This window comes from Austrofundulus limnaeus, unplaced genomic scaffold, assembly GCF_001266775.1.
Source record: "Austrofundulus limnaeus strain Quisiro unplaced genomic scaffold, Austrofundulus_limnaeus-1.0 Scaffold305, whole genome shotgun sequence".
NCBI classification, from domain to species: Eukaryota; Metazoa; Chordata; class Actinopteri; order Cyprinodontiformes; family Rivulidae; genus Austrofundulus; species Austrofundulus limnaeus.
The window spans coordinates 546,846-564,649 of NW_013952707.1; the positions used below are offsets into that span (position 1 = coordinate 546,846).

At 42.4% G+C, this 17,804-nt stretch overlaps 1 protein-coding gene across 1 annotated transcript in view; it reads right to left on the reverse strand.

Moving 5' to 3' along the window:
- The window catches only part of ptprnb (protein tyrosine phosphatase receptor type Nb), a 65,809-nt gene that overhangs the window by 8,374 nt on the left and 39,631 nt on the right, over positions 1–17,804 (reverse strand). Inside the window, exons 13-18 of the mRNA XM_014021784.1 lie at positions 14,879–15,154; positions 10,356–10,503; positions 5,791–5,864; positions 5,571–5,648; positions 5,381–5,500; positions 666–832 (exon numbers count right to left, since the gene is read on the reverse strand). Of these exons, the coding sequence (XP_013877238.1) occupies positions 666–832; positions 5,381–5,500; positions 5,571–5,648; positions 5,791–5,864; positions 10,356–10,503; positions 14,879–15,154 (863 nt within the window). The remainder of the gene's footprint in view (positions 1–665; positions 833–5,380; positions 5,501–5,570; positions 5,649–5,790; positions 5,865–10,355; positions 10,504–14,878; positions 15,155–17,804) is intronic.

The following is a 17,804-nucleotide window of genomic DNA, read 5'->3' on the forward strand; positions in this document are numbered from 1 at the left end:
TGCAGCATGTGAAGTGTGCAGCATGTGAAGTCTGCAGTATGTGAAGCCTGCAGCATGTGAAGTGTGCAGCATGTGAAGTCTGCAGTATGTGAAGTCTGCAGCATGTGAAGCCTGCAGTATGTGAAGTCTGCATGTTCAAAGCTGTAGGGGGAGTAGCTCCGGTACATGTGCAAGAAAAGAAAAACTGGCAGCTTTGATCCAAAATAGCAGACTTCAATCATGACACGTATCAAACGCTCAAAATGCTTCAAAAGGCACCGCAGCACTTCCTGACGCTTCTTGATGTCCGTCCACCATAGACTTTGCATGTTAAACCTGAAGCCCCTGATGCTCAAAATGTGTTCAGTGTGAAGGTAGCTTGATCACTAACAGGTGGTGATAATCACCAGGATAATCCACAGTTAGTTCTGAACTTAGCTAATCATTATGGTTATGCTTATTTTGATCCTAACTTTTTATGGACTCAGATTTTCATTGTTTTAAATGATTATGTGAGCAGTAGCTTTTTAGTTGCCATGACTAACTCAACAGCTTTTATTCTAAATAAAGCTGGAATAACAATGCACAGAAGCTGAACTCGGGAATTATTTGAACCCTAAAGCTCAGCAGGATCAGACAGGATTAAAAAGCAGCATCATTATAAAGTTGAAGTGTGGCTGCAGGACCTGCGGAAGTCCAGCAGGGGGCGTGTGGAGGTGGGGATGCCCTGCGCAGGCCAGCTGAGGAAGTGGAACTGAGTGAGTGTGCGGGTCTCCTGTGTCTGCACATTCTTCAGGTAGAAACTGCGCACCAGGAAGTCGTTGCACCAGATGTGCTCCGATACCAGGTTTACCTAAGAAAACAAGAAAACATAATCCCATTTGCAGAGTGATTCCCTAAGGGCCGAATGAGCGTTATGGTTGCCTGCAGAGGGCCAGTTGTTATTATGACCCCCACACGCGAAGCGTAAGCGGGAGTCATATTGTTTTCGTACTGTTTATTTATTGTTTTTTTTTCTCCGGAGATTTTTGATCAACCGTGGCACAAAAACGGCTGCACCAATCAACATGAAATTTGGCAGGACTGTAGATGAGTCTGACCTACACTGCGCCAGACAACGGTTTTACAATAGACCCTAAATTTGAGGAGGGGGCTCCTTTCAAAGTGGGGGTGTCTGTACATGCAAAAATGCTTTTAACTCAGAAACTGTTCAACATAGAAGCTTCAGATTTCTTTTGTTGTTTAGCTCTGATGAAGCCTCTATCCATAAGGCCCACCAATCAGTGCCCCCCACCCCCTGGACCCCCAAATTTCTGAAAAATGGGTGTATGGATGTGCAAAAATGCTTATTACTCAGAAACTGTTCAACATAGGAGCTTAAAGATTTTTTTGGTTGTTTAGCTCTAATGAAGCTCCCCTAAAGCACTAAAAAAACCCAGTCAACCCATGAACATTCATCAACAGACAACGAGAGTCACATGTTGCACTCAATACTTATCATTGACATTCCACAGCCTTATTTGGGTTCATATATTGTCACCTGGTGGATGAGTGACACACATATGAACAAGATGTGTGACAGCTTTCACCCTCAGCTGTTAACATTAACGTTGATCAGTAACATTCATAGATCTCAGCTGCTTCTAAATTTAGTCTATAAATGTATCAAGTGCTAATCCACTAATAAGTCTTAAAATTAGCAAAAGCCCTAAAGCACTAATCAGGAAAAAATTGGTTCCCTTATTAGTACTTTAGTGCTTTAGGGGAACTGTGCCCACCACTGTTGCTACCTTGGGGCAGCTGTGGAAGACTGGTTAGGGGAGTCGTCCTGGAACCGGAAGTTTCTGGTTCAATTCCCCGTCCAGTTGTCTCAAATGTTGTGTCCTTGGGCAAGACACTTCACCCCTAATGCCTCTGATGTGTGACCCATCAGTGTATGAATGTGATTGGCACTGATTAGTCTCCATAGTTGATTTTACATGTTAGCTTTGTATCAGATCTGGTAGAGTGCTGTGTGAATGGGTAAATGAGAACACAGATTGTAGTGTGAAGTGCTTTGAGTGTGGGTTGGTAGAAAGGCACTTCACAAGTACAGTACATTTACCATTACCATTTACCTTTCAGTCACCTCTGCTGCACCCCACAGTGTCCAGCAGCAATTTGGCAATTAAATGGGATGTATCTACCAAGGTTTTGGTTGTGGGACGAGTGGTGCCTGACCGATTGTCAGTTGCTGGTTGGTTTGGTACACTCTCTCTCTTTTAGTTTGTTTTAGCCAGGGCTCCCAGTTCTCTTTCTATTCAGACTGACGTTTGTTGTAATAAACATTGTTTAAACATTTAAACTGTCTGAACTCTGTAAGTCGTCCGGAGTTAAAGGTTGACACACGGGAAGAGACGTCTCTCTCTCTCTCTCTCTCTCCATTCATTTCCTATGGAACTTGTGCGATGAGGCCACAATCACTTGCCCTCCTCCAGCCAAGCAACAGCTAAACTTATTCATTCATTTCGCGCTCGTACACGTAGACATGCGAGCTTGAGACTTGACATATGAAAGTTGAAAAATGTTCAACTTTTGTCGCTGTCGCATGTTGTTACAAACAATCAGCAAGGGTTTCATTGACTGACCAATGAGTGGAGAGTATGCTACACACTACAGTTAGCTAACACTTTCAATATTATTTTAGCTCTGTCAAATTTTCCAATTTTATATGACACTTCATGAAGTGATTACTAAGATACACATAAAAAGGCAGCTGTATGGTAACTTGTTGGTGCCAGGGTGAAGTTGTCCAGTATGGTTTTCCTCATAAAATTGTATCTTGGCTTGCATTTGTTTTCAATATCATTAGTATCGCTAGATTTGTTTAGTTTAAATGTCAAAATGCACAACATTCTTTTTTTTGCCAACCCCCAGTAAACTTTACAAGCATCCCTGGTTGCGATGACAGTCATTAATTGCTGTCCTTTGCCGGTCCTCGTGTGTTGAGCCCATTGCTTTTAGACACTCGGATCATAACAGTGGGATGCAGCCATTGCATGGGTAAAATAGCAGGTGATGTAGTTTATAGTCAATGCTGGTTTTAAAGCAGTATGTGCTTATTTTAATGACATTAATCTTGGAAGCTCTGGTAGGCCACATAAAATGACGTGGCAAGACACATTTGGCTTGCCACGTCACATGTCTTGGCTTTGAGTTTGACACGTGTTCTGTTTCCCAAAGCTGGGGTCTGGACATCATTGTGTGAAACACTGTTTGGGCTCTGTTGACAGGACCATCAAGAATCAGATCAACTTTTAAATTGATTCAAAAAAGCAAATCTAGGGGAAAAAATCATGCAAATGTGAAGAATCTGTTAGTGCTCTGGCCACATGTTGGGGTCATAGAGGTATATAGAACAGCTGGAGTGAGCAGAAACCACGTGACCGTGTGATCTACTGTAGAAGCTACAGCGCTACGCATAACAGGCAAGAGTCTGGATTTACCATTACTGTACATGTTGGCAGCATAGCAAAAAAAGGACTGACGATGTCATAAAAACAAAATTATTATTAATATTTTAGAGTGTATATAATCTATCTAATGTTTTAAATAATGCCAGAAGCTATGTATGTTATGGATGTAGCAACAGAAGAGAAACGGGTCGTGTTTCACAAGTAAGCAGATTTTACCTTATTTACCTCGATGTGGATGTGATCTGACTAGAACTGAAGCTAATAATTTAACAGTTTAAAATTAAAATACATTTATAAAGCCAATGTAATCACTGTTATTTATTGAATTGGCTAGTAGATATTAGCTTGTGTAGCATATTGTTGTACTCTTCTGAATCATGCTATAGTTTAGCACATATTATAAAATTTTAAAAGCTGATTTGTCCTCTGATTTAGGTTCATAGAGTGTAAAATAATCTTATATATTTAACTATTTTTAGGTTTATGTTAGACAAACCTGACCTGCTGAGAAGATGGTTTGCTAAAATCAGTAGAGACAAGTTTCATCCTATAATTGGGTTTGCAGAGAACATTTTCTAAGTGTTGATTGGTAAATATATACTGTATTATTATCATTTATGACAGTGTTAAAAAATAAGCAATGTTCGTCACCCTTTACCTGTTCAGATCTAATACCAGTTAATAATGACGTGAATGTTGGAGTGAGCCATACAAAACCATTCAGACACAGCTGTGGACTGATTAGCTTTTGTTTAAATCTGCCTTCGACAGGCATCAGCTTAACAGTGATTAAAAAAACCAGGAAACACACATCAAGTAACAGCCTTCTTCGCATCCTGACTCCACCTCATGACATATATTAAAGGGGCAGTCTACTCCTATATGGAGTCAAGATGTCAGACATCATCCCTCACACTAATGTTTGATCACAGTTCTTATGTGTTGTTTTTAAATCAGACATGTATCTAACTAAAAGCCTCCTGAGTGTGTGAGACCCTGATCAAGAGCCCCACAACCCAGTCTGCATATAAAATCATCAATTAAGTCAGAGATAACCACATTATGGAAATACATTACTGTTCACCTAATAAAAGACTATACAATGTGTAGTGTCTTTATAAATCAGTAGTAAATAACCCCAATAAATTTCTTCAATTCCCCCTTTTCACATGACAACCAGTCATGTGAACATTAAGGAAATTTATAATCAAAAACCCCATATGTTCATTTTAAGCACTTTGTGTCTGCAATTATTCAAAGCGTGACAGCACCTCATGGAAATTGACTAACATCCCACCCCTGGTATAAAGTAAAACGATCCATTTATTCCACCCCAACAACAGTAAGAAATAATAAATATACTTTATTAGTAGTTGAAGTCGTAGTTTTTCAACTAGCTTAAGTCTAAGTTATTACCAAATTTAGGTCTGGTTTAGATCATTGTTACTTATAAATAGCAGATTTTTCTGATATATTTCTGCTGTTTTACATGATTGTTGAAGGAAATTACCATAGTTATTAATTTATTGTAAAAATATTACAGGTAATGTGACACAGATCCAGTTGGGCTTGCTGTTAATCTAATAGTTGCGATGATGGCTGTGAGCCTGATCGGTCCCCATTTTTGCTCCTCCATGTTGTCACAGATGCTAACAGTGGAAAGTATAGGCTGCGCCTACTCTGATATATATATTCAACTGTATGGTTGGGGATGACTTTCAGCTACTACCACACTAAATGTTAGCGCCACATCTGTAAAAATGAATGTAGTTATAACCATTTCTATATTTGCTAAGTTTAATTAGCATTGGTTGTCATCTAGAATTGACTCCAAAAGTTATTCAGTTGTAGAAGAACATCCAATGGTTAGTTTCAGAGTGTTTCATTGAAATACATCCAGTGGTTCTACAGCTGTTTTGCTGACAGACAAACAAATGCATACACACCTCATAGATGTGGTAGAGGGACGAGCCTTCATCGGGCCAGTAGCGGTCACATTGTTTCTCTCCATCCTCCACAAGAGCAGTCATCATCACGATGACAGTGCAGCCATTCTCCCACACCATCTACACAACAACAACAAGGTAAATGACAATAACAAACACACTTGCCCAGTAGGATCTGGACCCGACTGACCTGCCAGAAGTCAGAGATGGTGTGGGACAGCGGTCCCTGGGTGGCGATGTAGGCCGGCATCCGTGGGTCATGCTCAATCTGCAGACAGAGGCTTTTATTTTGGTAAACAGAGCCTCTCTCACAGATTCTTAGTTTTATTCTTTGAATTTTCAGGGTCAGTAAGCTAAACCTTTGTTTTCTTGTTTCTATGGTAACCATCTAAAGAGGTGAATGGACTCACGATGGTGCTAGCATTGATGTAGTCGGCGCGTGAAGGGTTAATGTCAGCTTTCAGCTTTACCCTGGAGTGGTCGTCTGCAAACAACAAACATTTTAGCAGTTTGGTTCTGGTTTTTCTGCTGGGTGGATGTTCAAACAAGTCAACTAAAATTTAAAACCCATATCAGGCTAAAACTGTTTAAAACACTTGTATTTCAGATGATTTTAATGAGTGCTTTATTTGGACTGAGAGGAATCCCTCAGAGTAGAATGTCATAAAAACATAAAGGTCCTGTCACACTATAATGTTTTAGACAACTTATGCCAACTTTTTAGAGACATATCAGTTGAAGATGGAATTATAAAAATCAACAGGGAGTCTCTTTAGGCATACTGTATACATACTGTAATGTTAACAAAGTGATAAAATATGTAACTTTATTAATAATGTAATTTAGACATAAAAAAATCACAAGTTGGCATAAGTTGTCTAAAACCTTATAGTGTGACAGGTTCTTCACATCAGATGAGAAACAAACTCAAGACAAATCAATATTTTTTAAAGATTAATATTATGAAGTACAACCTCTGTTTTAAAAAAGTTGGGTCATAGTAAGAGGACTGAGTACAACAACAGCATTAGAAGTAAAGATGAGTAGGGGTCTACAAATGTTGGAAAAATGCAGTTTTTTAATGTTTTTTTTTCACTTTTTATTTTTTATGGATGTGTGCTTTGGTGTACTATGTTGGCAGTAAATAAACTTATATTGACTTGTTGTGTTTTGTTTACATGTCATTGTTTCATATCTTTAAAGTCCAACACCCACCATAACAGTACCAAGTGCTCATAACAGGTAATCACAAATACACTATATTATATACTATAAGATTTTTTTCACATTAGGCCAGGCAAATGTAAATAAAAAGATAAAATACCCACGCTGTGAGGTTCAGATGAGATCAACCCAGCGTACAGGTAAAGAGTCCAGAGTAAAAAAGGTATTTATTTAACAAAGGAAGGCTGACAAGGCAGCTCAACAACTTGTGACGGGTCCATGAAATCAAGGTCTGGGGTGCCAGTCACGTCTCCCCCTTGACGTATTTGCCTTTATAATATTACCCTTGAAAACACAACAACCTCACAAAGGATGCAAGCATATAACAGTGCTTATCACCCTAAACGTTAAACAAATCAAACCCAAAAATACCACAATTTCTTTAAAAAAATTAACTGTATTGTTGCACAACAGTAAAAACAAAATAATTATCACAGCAAATAATAATTTGAATGTAAACTTAGATAATCTTTTGTTCAGTTCAGTTCCAAAAAAGCCCCAAAAAATAAACTCCACTCTGTTTTTTCTCTCTCTGTCTCAAGTCCAAGAAAAGAAAACACAACAAAATCTGAGCTTGGTGGCTCAATAACAGTCAAAATGCCAAACCTGATGCAGCAGCGGCAGATACAGCCAGGTGAATGAACTCACAGTACTGGTACAGAACTTGGCCACCTTCATGGTCCACAGTTTGATGGGGCACATGACCCTCCATGAACAATAGAGCTAATCAAGGCACTAACAACCTATTGTTTGGCTGATGGTCCTCTCTTGCATGTGACCAACCTGTTTGTCCACCATGTGGAGGCAGTGCTTATAAGACGGAGTTCACCTCAAACTCCTCAGACTGAAGAAGGAGGAGAGATGAAATGTTTTATTAAAGAAGAACCCGTCCAGACGACTTACTTAATCCTTTTTTTAATATACCCAGAAAGGTCCTGGGCCAGGATTTGACCTGGCAACCTTCTTGCTGAGAGGCATTAGCTCTACAAACTGTGCCATCCATACACATTTTTATATACTTAATAAATAAATTCGGGTTTTAATGAGAAAAGAAGTGAAGGGGTGGTTTTTTTGTTTGTTTTTGGCAGAGGTTGGGGTAAAAACCAACAGCAAAACTTAATTTATTTCAGCTACTGACTTTAAATGTGATGAGGATTTTCAGAAAGAAAGTGACGTGAATTACTTAGAATAACTCTGGTTTTACTACACAATTTCAAAACCAGTTATTATTAGTTTAAATCGGCTCTGTTGACACAAATTGAAATGATAACGTGTCTAATCCGCAAAGTCTACTTTTCCTTTATGTCTCCTTTGCAGGTTTGTCCTCTGCAGCTAAATCGTCTGGTTTCCAGGTCAGGTTCCACTAGAGCCTGTAAGCACATCATCTTTTCTCTGTCATATTCCCCTTAAATCAAATGCCTGCATCATTCCATCATTCCTCGGTTTTGTTAGATATTTTGCTGATACAGCAGCCTGATATCTAGCCATTTTCTATGACGATTATCATGACAGGATTAACCCTGTTCATGCCAAATAAAATAAGCTCACTTCTTTAACTGGGTCTGTCCACGGCTCTATTGTGATACACTTACACACGTAGGTAGGAATGCCACATCACTGACCTACTGTTGGAAACCAGTTAAGGTCAGTTTTGGATATGCCCCAACAGTTTGGGCCAAGAGGAGATAAAAATTTAGTGAAGACAAAAGGAAGGGGTCTTTCCACGTGGACAGTCCCAGCGCTGTTACTCTTCAGAAAATTTTAGATAAATTAGTAAAACTTATTCAATCTCTCAGTCCGTCCGTTTTCTGCCGCTTATCCGGGGTCGGGCCGGGGGCAGCAGCCTAAGCAGAGAGACTCAGACTTCCCTCTCCCCAGCCACTTGGGCCAGTTCCTCTGGGGGAATCCCAAGGTGTTCCCAGGCCAGCCGAGAAACATAGTCCCTCCAGCGAGTCCTGGGTCTTCCTCTGGGCCTCCTCCCAGTGGGACATGCCCGAAACACCTCACCAGGGAGGCGTCCAGGAGGCATCCTAACCAGATGCCTGAGCCACCTCAGCTGGCTCCTCTCGATGTGGAGGAGCAGTGTCCCTCCCGGATGACTGAGCTTCTCACCATATCTCTAAGGGAGAGCCCAGACACCCTGCGAAGGAAACTCAATTTGGCTGCTTGTATCCACGATCTTGTTCTTTCAGTCACTACCCAAAACTCGTGACCATAGATGAGGGTAGGAACGTGGACCGACTGGTACAGCCCCCGCATCACTGCAGATGCAGCACCAATGCGCCTGTCGATCTCCCGCTCCATTCTTCCCTCATTCGTGAACAAAACCCCGAGATACTTAAACTCCTCCACTTGGGGCAGGACCTCCTCCCCAACCCAGAGAAGGCACCCTACCATTTTCCAGCTCAAGACCATGGTCTCGGATTTGGAGGCACTGATCCTCATCCCAGCCGCTTCACACTCGGCTGCGAACCGCTCCAGTGAGAGCTGGAGATCACGATCTGATGAAGCCAATATGACCACATCATCCTCAAAACGCAGAGATGTGATCCTAAGGTCATCATAAATGATCCCCTCAACACCTTGGCTGCGCCTAGAAATTCTGTCCTTAAGAGTTAAAAAAAAAGATCCCCTCAACACCTTGGCTGCGCCTAGAAATTCTGTCCATAAAAGTTATTAACAGAATCGGTGACAAAAAGCAACCTTGGCGGAGTTCAACTCTCACCGGAAACGAGTTTGACTTACTACCGGCAATGCGGCAAACTCTGTAGTGTGTCTTTTTAAGGTATATTTCCTCTCCACTGCGATCAAAGAGCCGGGTGAGCTTTCACCCCCGTTGGAAGGGAGAAAAGCTTCAGTTTGGTACAGATCCATCCACCCAACCATGCCTGTCGGTTCACAGCAGTCTAAGCCGAGAGGCCCAGCCACTATGGACCAGCTCCTCCAAGTAAATCCTAAGGTACTTCCAGGCCAGCCTAAGTCCCTCCAGCCTGTCCTGGGTCTTCCTCTGTGTCTCCTCCTGGTGGGACTTGCCCGGAACGCCTCACCGAACCTTTCTTTCCCCTAAATCCAAATGCCTAGGTCATTGCTGACTTATTGCTAATCTTCTGGATACTTCCGGTTTAAAATGTTTCAAACACAGAACACCGGTACGCTATGGAGCAAAGAAGTCAGCTTGCTTGACTTAAACAAACTTTACCCATGTCTTCTGAAGGTTTTAGTTTTTGAAGAAATAATGGCCATTAATCCCCTCATTGGATGTGTTACTGTGGAGCTGCGCAACACTTTGGCTAAATTAAAATGATACGTTGATGCACGTTGTAAATCTGTGTCTGCCTTAAGGAAGAGACTCGCCTGACATCACTGCCCATATATGGAATGAAACAGTTTTTCCAGAGCAGCAACTTGAAAACTCACTAAAAATAATTTTTAAAACAATTTATTATTATTATTTTTAAGAATTTCAATAAGACATACCTGTTTTTTATATCTCTCTCATATTTTTCTGGATATTCAATTTGAAAAAATGGAGGGTGTTGGACTTTAAGGAACGTTTTTTTTACTTTCAAGACTCATCCATCAAAACTCTAAAATCTTCCTTTCTTGGTCTTGGGGTTCAACACTTGGCTGTGACCAAATTTAAATAAACTCCATATACAGTAAATGTGCTGAAAAACAAAGAGGTGTCCAGTTATTATACTGTATCATCTAAAGCCTGACTGAAATAATTTAAGTGTTTGCTGAGACTTACAAGGAACCGAGTCGGAGCTGCGGTTCTTCTTGGCGTTGGCGTCGCTCTGAGCCACAGACACGGAGCTGGGCTCAGCCTGGTAGGAACACAGAGCCTCCCATTCCTTCTTCAGACGGTCCTTGTTCCTCAGGTGGTCCTCCATGTAAGCCTTTATCATAAAACAATATGGATACTGCTTTCAACACACCATACATGTTATGTTGTACGGATTGTCCGTAATTTACATGGATTTTCCCTCATTTTGCAGATATACAAACATATAGAGCAATCTCACAGATTTTTTTTGTTTTACAGATTTTTTCAAAAACTCAAGTTTCAGTTTTATTTTACATTTCAGAGCCTGTAGGACATAAAAAAACAATGAATAACATCAAATAACAATCTTCCAACCCGCTCTGCTGCTAGAAATAAGTCCTGTCCTCCCTCCTTTTTTATGCTGCAGACAATGCCATCTCTGTGGCCGACAGTCTGCCTGCAAATCCCCACAGCTGTCAGTGGTACGGAATTTTTTTAAATTACAGATTTTTTAGGCTCATTATACAGGTAATGGTCCGAAGGGGTTGACATGTGTGAAAGACAATAGGTGGGTTTCACGTGACGTCACAATGCAGTACAGCGAGTCCGCGAAATTCAGCTGGAGGCCAGGAAGTGAAAAAGTGGAGGATCTGCCATCTGAAAAAATGCCCATGTAGGCTATTGTGTTGTTTATGGCTGCTGCAATCATTCTAACTGAATCAATGATAAATAACTATACATTGATTAAATTATGTAACAAATAAAAAAAATGCAGCTCTTTTTATTAATGTTCATCATATTTGAAGCACGTTGCAGCAGGAGGATACAAAAGAGGGCTGATTCATGTGAAAAAAACAACAACACATCAATCCACTCTCTGGTCTCACCCCCACCCCACTGAACTAACATAAAACCCCCAAACTCCTTTCTGACTGACACCTGAAATTATTAGACAAGCAGCAAAAAATCTACAGGAGGATGAAAATAAAAAGAGGCAAAAGTTGAATAAAGTTTGGTGGCAACGGGGATATGGTGAAATCAGAAGTGAGCAATGAGATTTCAGAAACTCATTAAATTTATTATATTTATACAACTACATTTCATCGTTAAGGGTGTAGTTAGTTTTAGTGTCTTTGAGACAAAACAATCAGGTAATAAACATGGAGCTCCAGTTGTGGATGTCGACAGATGGACCAAGCCGCAATTAAAACCTTTGCAGAGAGAGGAGAGAAGCTCAAAGGCAGAGATGGAGGAAAAAAGAGTTCGACAAATACTCTTTGAGAAAGAGTGAAGACTTTGATGAGGCAGTAAGCAATTTATTATTTCGATTATAAGAGGGAAGAGAAGAAGATCGAGTATCAAGCGGACTGCTGGGGAAAGCTTCGGTCCTGTTACCAGTCTGCCAGGGCAGATTGCACTAACGGAGCCAACAACACTGAACAGCAGATGAAAGCCAAGGGGAGGCATAGAAATTTTTATTCAGCAGGTAGATCCACAACCTCAGTATTAAACAGCTCCACGATGATTATTGTTTGGTCTTTTCCAGGGTGAGTATTTGTTCTGATATTGTTTTTACATACGTAGACTACAAATACCTGGGGGTACACATTGATAATAAACTGGACTGGGTCAAAAATACAAACGCCGCCTACAGAAAGGGCCAAAATTGTCTCTATTTTCTGAGATGTCTGAGGTCCTTCAACATCTCCGGATGATGCTCAGGATCTTCTATGAGACTGTGGTGGCGAGTGCCACCCTTTATGCTGTGGCATGCTGGGGCAGCAGACCGAGGGGGGCAGACGCCAACAGACTCAACAAGCTGATCCGAAAAGCAGGAGATGTTGTGGGAGTAGAGCTGGACTTTCTGACTGCAGTGTCTGAGAGGAGGATGCTGGCAAAGCTGCAAGAATTTATGGATAACAGTTATCACCCTCTCTATGACACTGTTGGGAGTCACAGAAGCACATTCAGTGCAAGACTCATTGCACCTAAATGCACCACTGAGTGCCAGAGGAGGCCCTTCCTACCAGTGGCCATCAAACTCTATAACTCCGCCCGAAACATGTGAAACCAAGAGTCATCTGTCACTTTAATACATCTGTGCACTTTATTTATCTATGATTTATCTAACTCAGTTGGGAGAGCTGATGCCTCTCAGCAAGAAGGTCGCCTGTTCATATCCCGGCCCAGGGACCTTTCTGGGTAGAGTTTGCATGTTCTCTCTGGGTACTCCAGCTTCCTCCCACAGACCAAAAACATGACTGTTAGGTTAATTGATAACTCTAAATTGTCCCTAGGTGTGAGTGAGAGAGTGAATGGTTGTTTGTCTCGTTTGTCTCTATGTGTGTCCCTGTGATGGACTTGCGGCCTGTCCAGGGTGTACCCCGCCCCTCGCACTGTGACTGCTGGATATGGGCACCAGTAACCCACGCAACCCTCAAAGGAAGAAGCGGGTATAGATGATGGATGGATGGATGGATGGATGGATGGATGGATAATCTAACATGTGCAATATCACTATCATCACCTATTCTATCATCTAATCACTATCATCTAATGATATCGGATGGGACCTCTGCATCAGCCATACTGTTTTTAGCTTTAGAGTATATCACTGTTTTTATTTTCTATTTAAACTGTATAGGTGGTAAAGTATGGTTATTGTTCTCTGTGTTCATTTGGTTCTCCAGAGTGTTTATACTTATTTCTTCCTAGTGTGCTCTAATATTTTTTCCTTTATTTCTTTTTTCTTTTTTTCCCCAAGCCCAGTTTGACGAGCCGCTGACCTGCATCGGTGCCCGCATCTCCTGCCACGACACCGATTACAGGCACTCAATTTCAGCCAAAGAGCTCCTGTCCATCTGTCTCAGATTAGTGGGCATCATTCAGAAAACTGTCCCACTACATCACATAGTGGAGTCTCCCTGATTGGTTGACGTGCCATGTCGAGCTGCAAAAGTTCAGATTTTCCACCTGCATTCATTAGTCAAGCACTTCGAACGCTCAAAATGAGCCAAGGTAGATGCGCCGCAGCACTTCCCGATGCTCCTTGATGCACCTCCACCATAGACTTTGCACGTACTGTAAACCTGATGCTCCTGACGCTCAAAATGTGTTTGGTGTGAATGCACCATAAGACGTACAATGTGTGGTATCGACACCGTCAATTGTCATCAAATCTTTAAGTTCTGTCGAAAACTCATCCATCTTCATCCTACGAGTCATGTCTGACATACTGTATTTGTGGACTAATTGCTGCTATCTTTGTCTTGAAATAGGATCTAAATCCATACAATACAGACTCTCTACAACAGTTTCCTCCATAGACATTTGACTTCCTGCCCTCCATTAGAAATCACTCAGCCTTCGAAACCACGTGACTGAAACCCATCTATTATTTAAAAAGCTAAAAACATTAATTAAAAAACAAAAAATGTCTGACATTTTATAAACTGTAACTGTGCCACTGTCAGTAAAAACTCTTGAGCGCCAACAAAATTGTCCAAATAAATCCAATCAGAGTCCAATCAAAGTCAGGAGGCGCATCTGATTTGTTGTCCGTTTTTTTGCAAGGTTACAGCTAGAAAGTGGCCAGGACTGTGGAGAGCTGAAGCACAGCAGAGAGGAAGGTAAAGTGGCAGCTTTGGCTAAGTGGTTAGGGATGTCTTTTCTCTCAAGTGAGAGTTGGCATTTCAATTTCACCATTATTCGGTCACATTTCGAAGTGTTCGTGGGCAAGACACTGAACCCCCGCTGCCTCTGAAGTGTGTCCAATCAGTGTTTGAGTGTGGTTTAAAGCACTGACTAGTCTAGAGAAGGAATTATCTGTGTTCGCTTTGTAGAGATGGAATAGAGTGCTGGATGACTGTGAGTGTGAATGGGTAACTGAGGGCACAGATTGTAGTATAAATGCGGCTGTGGTAGAGTGGTTAGGGGAGTTGTCCTGGAACTGGAAGGTCGCCAGTTCGATCCCCGTCCAGTCGACTCAGTCGTTGTGTCCTTGGGCAAGACACCTTACCCCCCCTTGCCTACTGATGGTGGTCAGAGGGTCCGGTGGCGCCGGTGCATGGCAGCCTCGCCTCTGTCAATGTGCCCCAGGGCAGCTGTGGCTACAATTGTAGTTTGCCATCATCAGTGTGTGCATGAGTGAATGTCTGTAGTGTGAAGAGCTTTGAGTGTCCTGGATGGATAGAAAGGTGCTATATAAGTACAGTCTATTTACCATTTAAAATAGAACGTTTTCTCAATAATAATTTCTGTTTGAAAGTACAAATTTCATTTAGAATTTTCCTATAAGAAATAAAATTAAAATCTTTATGAGCTTAAAAATTAAATTGTTGAAAACCCACAAATCTCTGAGCATCTTCACTTTTGACTTCTCCTTAAACTACTCATCTGTGTTTTAAATACTCAGTTAGGAATGGTAAGGACGTTGAGTAAAATGTAAACAAGAATTGAATGACTAAAACTCCTAACTGTGGTTTTATAGAAGTATTATGTGACTTTACCAGGATCATGTGACCAGTAGAGATGTCCATGTTGGCCTGTGCCGGCTCCTCACACCAGGACGGCGTGCTGCTGTGGGAGCTGGGACTGGGCTGAGCCCCATCACTGAACTGGGACGACACACTGCTGACCCTGGAGTCGGCTCCTCCCCCTACCGAAGCACCACCGGCTCCTGCCCCGACTCCGCCCCCTCCACTGGCTCCTCCCACTGCGCCCAGGGCAGCGGCTTCCAGGCGTCCAAAGGCACCTTTGGAAGCCATGTGTTGGCGACACAGGTCCTGGTAAGACAGATGGATGTGTTACTCTCATTTTTCAGCTTTTCTAGAACTTTTACAAACATTTGAGTTAAGCACTTTAAGAAATAAACACTATATAAATAATTATAAAAATGCAGTTAAATTTTTAAAGAATCATTCCTTTGCCAATGGGGACCTTCACTTGTGACATAATTTATAAACATTATCTGCATCTCTCTTAAATAAGCAAACAATTGGAGTGGATTATACTGAGAGACAGCAATAATACAGTAACAGAAAAAGAGAGCACATTTTGACACATCCGACTTCAGGAATCACAGTTCAGTTCAGTTGAAAGGTTGGCTGGAAGGTCGTGGTCTTCAACAGACTTGGAATGCAAGGTAAACACATTTCCCCCTCTCTCCTGAACCTTCCCTTATTTATCCTGCTTTGCTGTTATTTTTGTAGCCTCTCTAGCATATCTTCCAAAACTGAAAATGATGGATCTGCTCAACAGGTCTCTCATCACTATTGATCAAATTTTCTCCATGAGGAAACTGGGGAAAGGAGAATCCTCTTGTCCTGATGGGACGAATGCCACGGGGCATGTAATGGATTCCTGGGGGAAGTGGAAGATAATGTGCCTATCTGTACTGTTGGTCGAGGATGTAGAAGATATATACATACACACAAGTTTAATAAAAATCTAAGTCTGATTCTGAAGGTAAATTAAATATCTGACAGTGATCATTACACAGTGTGGCTCTAATTCCTCACTTCACCGTCTGTTGCAGTTTCCCGTCTCCAAAATGAGCGTACGCCTGGGTCAAAGCTTGCGTGAGGGACAGCACAATTTCACGTCAAGTTTGGATTTTATAAATCACAACCTTGGCGTGAAAAGTGGCGTACGCAAGTTTCTGGGCTCAAATTTTGTGTATGCAAGTTTTATAAATCCGACCCCAGGTCTACTGTGAAATTCGGAAAGTTTCAGCAGCCATTTGGGTCATGATGAGGCTGCCCGGCCTGTGTGATGGAATATGCCAAGCTGTCAACACTCAGACGCTTGTGGAGCAGAATCACAAGCTGGAGGCAATCCTTGCACAGTGAGTGGCCAGCTGTGGTTCCCGTGGTCACTGGTGGAATGAAATAAATCTTGGAGAAATCGTACGCTCGGTGATGCAAGAATGACCAAGAAATTCGTATGATTGGAATTCGCCATTGAAAGGTCTTTCTAAGACTTAAAGGTGGGCATAACATCAACAGTGTGGGCCTGTTCCAAAACAGTTGTGATTATCTGAGTCTAGCTCCCATGTGTCGGCCTTGAAGGCTGGATATCTCAAACTCTCCTGGATGTTATGTAAACAGATGCTCTGCTCCCACTATCCCGATCTCATACTGAATATGAATCTGATAAATATCAGTGAAATCTGGTTGGTGCTTCAACTTGGCAAAAGTGTAGTGCAGGACAGAAACAGTTTGTCGCCCTTTCTGTTTCCCTCCTACCAACTGGCCAACTGTAGCCCAATTGTTTGTGGTCCTCCTGATTGAGTTTAATGCTGTTTTCTTAAATTTATTTAAGTTTAAACAGCTCTGTACAAGTAGTTTGTACACACACCAGTGTTGAACGGACAGTCACGCGATTAGTGTTCTAAAAATAGCCTGAGTGAAGGTCACCATTAGAAAACAGCCTGTTGAAGTTGTTAAAAAAGGAAGAATCTAAATAAAACTTCTTGGTAATTGGTTTCAATAATGTGAAATGCTGCTGACGGTAAAAGACTAAAGGATGGGCTGGGGGCGTGACATGGAGCTAGTGGGGGGTGGGGGGGTCGACCCAGCCTGGGTGTCCTTGTGTTATATGTTCTGATAGTGGCCCGAATGTTGGGGTTGGTGTAGTATGTCTTCTGGGGTGGTATTGGGTTGGTGGCCATTGGTGGTGGCTGGGGGCTGTGCTGGGCTGGCTGGTTGGCCCCTTTGCTGTGGCGAGGCCCCCTGGGTGCCCCTTGCTCTGTCAGCGGTTGGGTGGGCGCTCTTGGCCGGGCTGCCCTTGCTGGGGAGCGGTGGCCTCTCTGGGCGGCAGGCCGGCTATAGGGCTGGGGTCGAGTTTTGGGGGTCTGGGTGGTTCTGGGGTGGGGGTGGGTTGTTGGTCCCAGTTTCTAGTGGCCTTCGGGGCTCCGTCAGTCCATGGTCTGGGGTTCTGTGGGCTTGGCGGTCTGCCTGGATGGAGAGGTAGTTAGGCTGCTCTTCCTGGGTGGGTTTCGGGGAAAGGGAGGGCTTACTGGGGCCAGCGGGGGAGCTGACTCCCTGTGGGAGCATTTTGCTCCCTCAGTTTATTCTTCCCATCCCTCGCCGCACACCTCCATCCTCTTCACTTTCAACTTCACCCATGTAGGTTTTTTTGGGGGGGCACAGTTGTGTTATAAGAGCAACAATATTACATTTGTATTTGCCATAACCACCTGGGCCCCAAATTTTATTGTACATCTTAGACATTCACTCGTAACATTTTCATGAAGTTCACATATAGGAACTTATGGTGGGCACTCATGGCTATAGGTGGCCGGATGGCACCACTCTTGCCTCCCGTGCCTGTGCCCACCCCCCAATGTTTGCATATAGACACTTAGGGTTTTGGGTTAGAGTAGTGGTGGAGGGAAAACTGGCACCACGCCGGCCTTTGCCTCTTCTTCTTTCC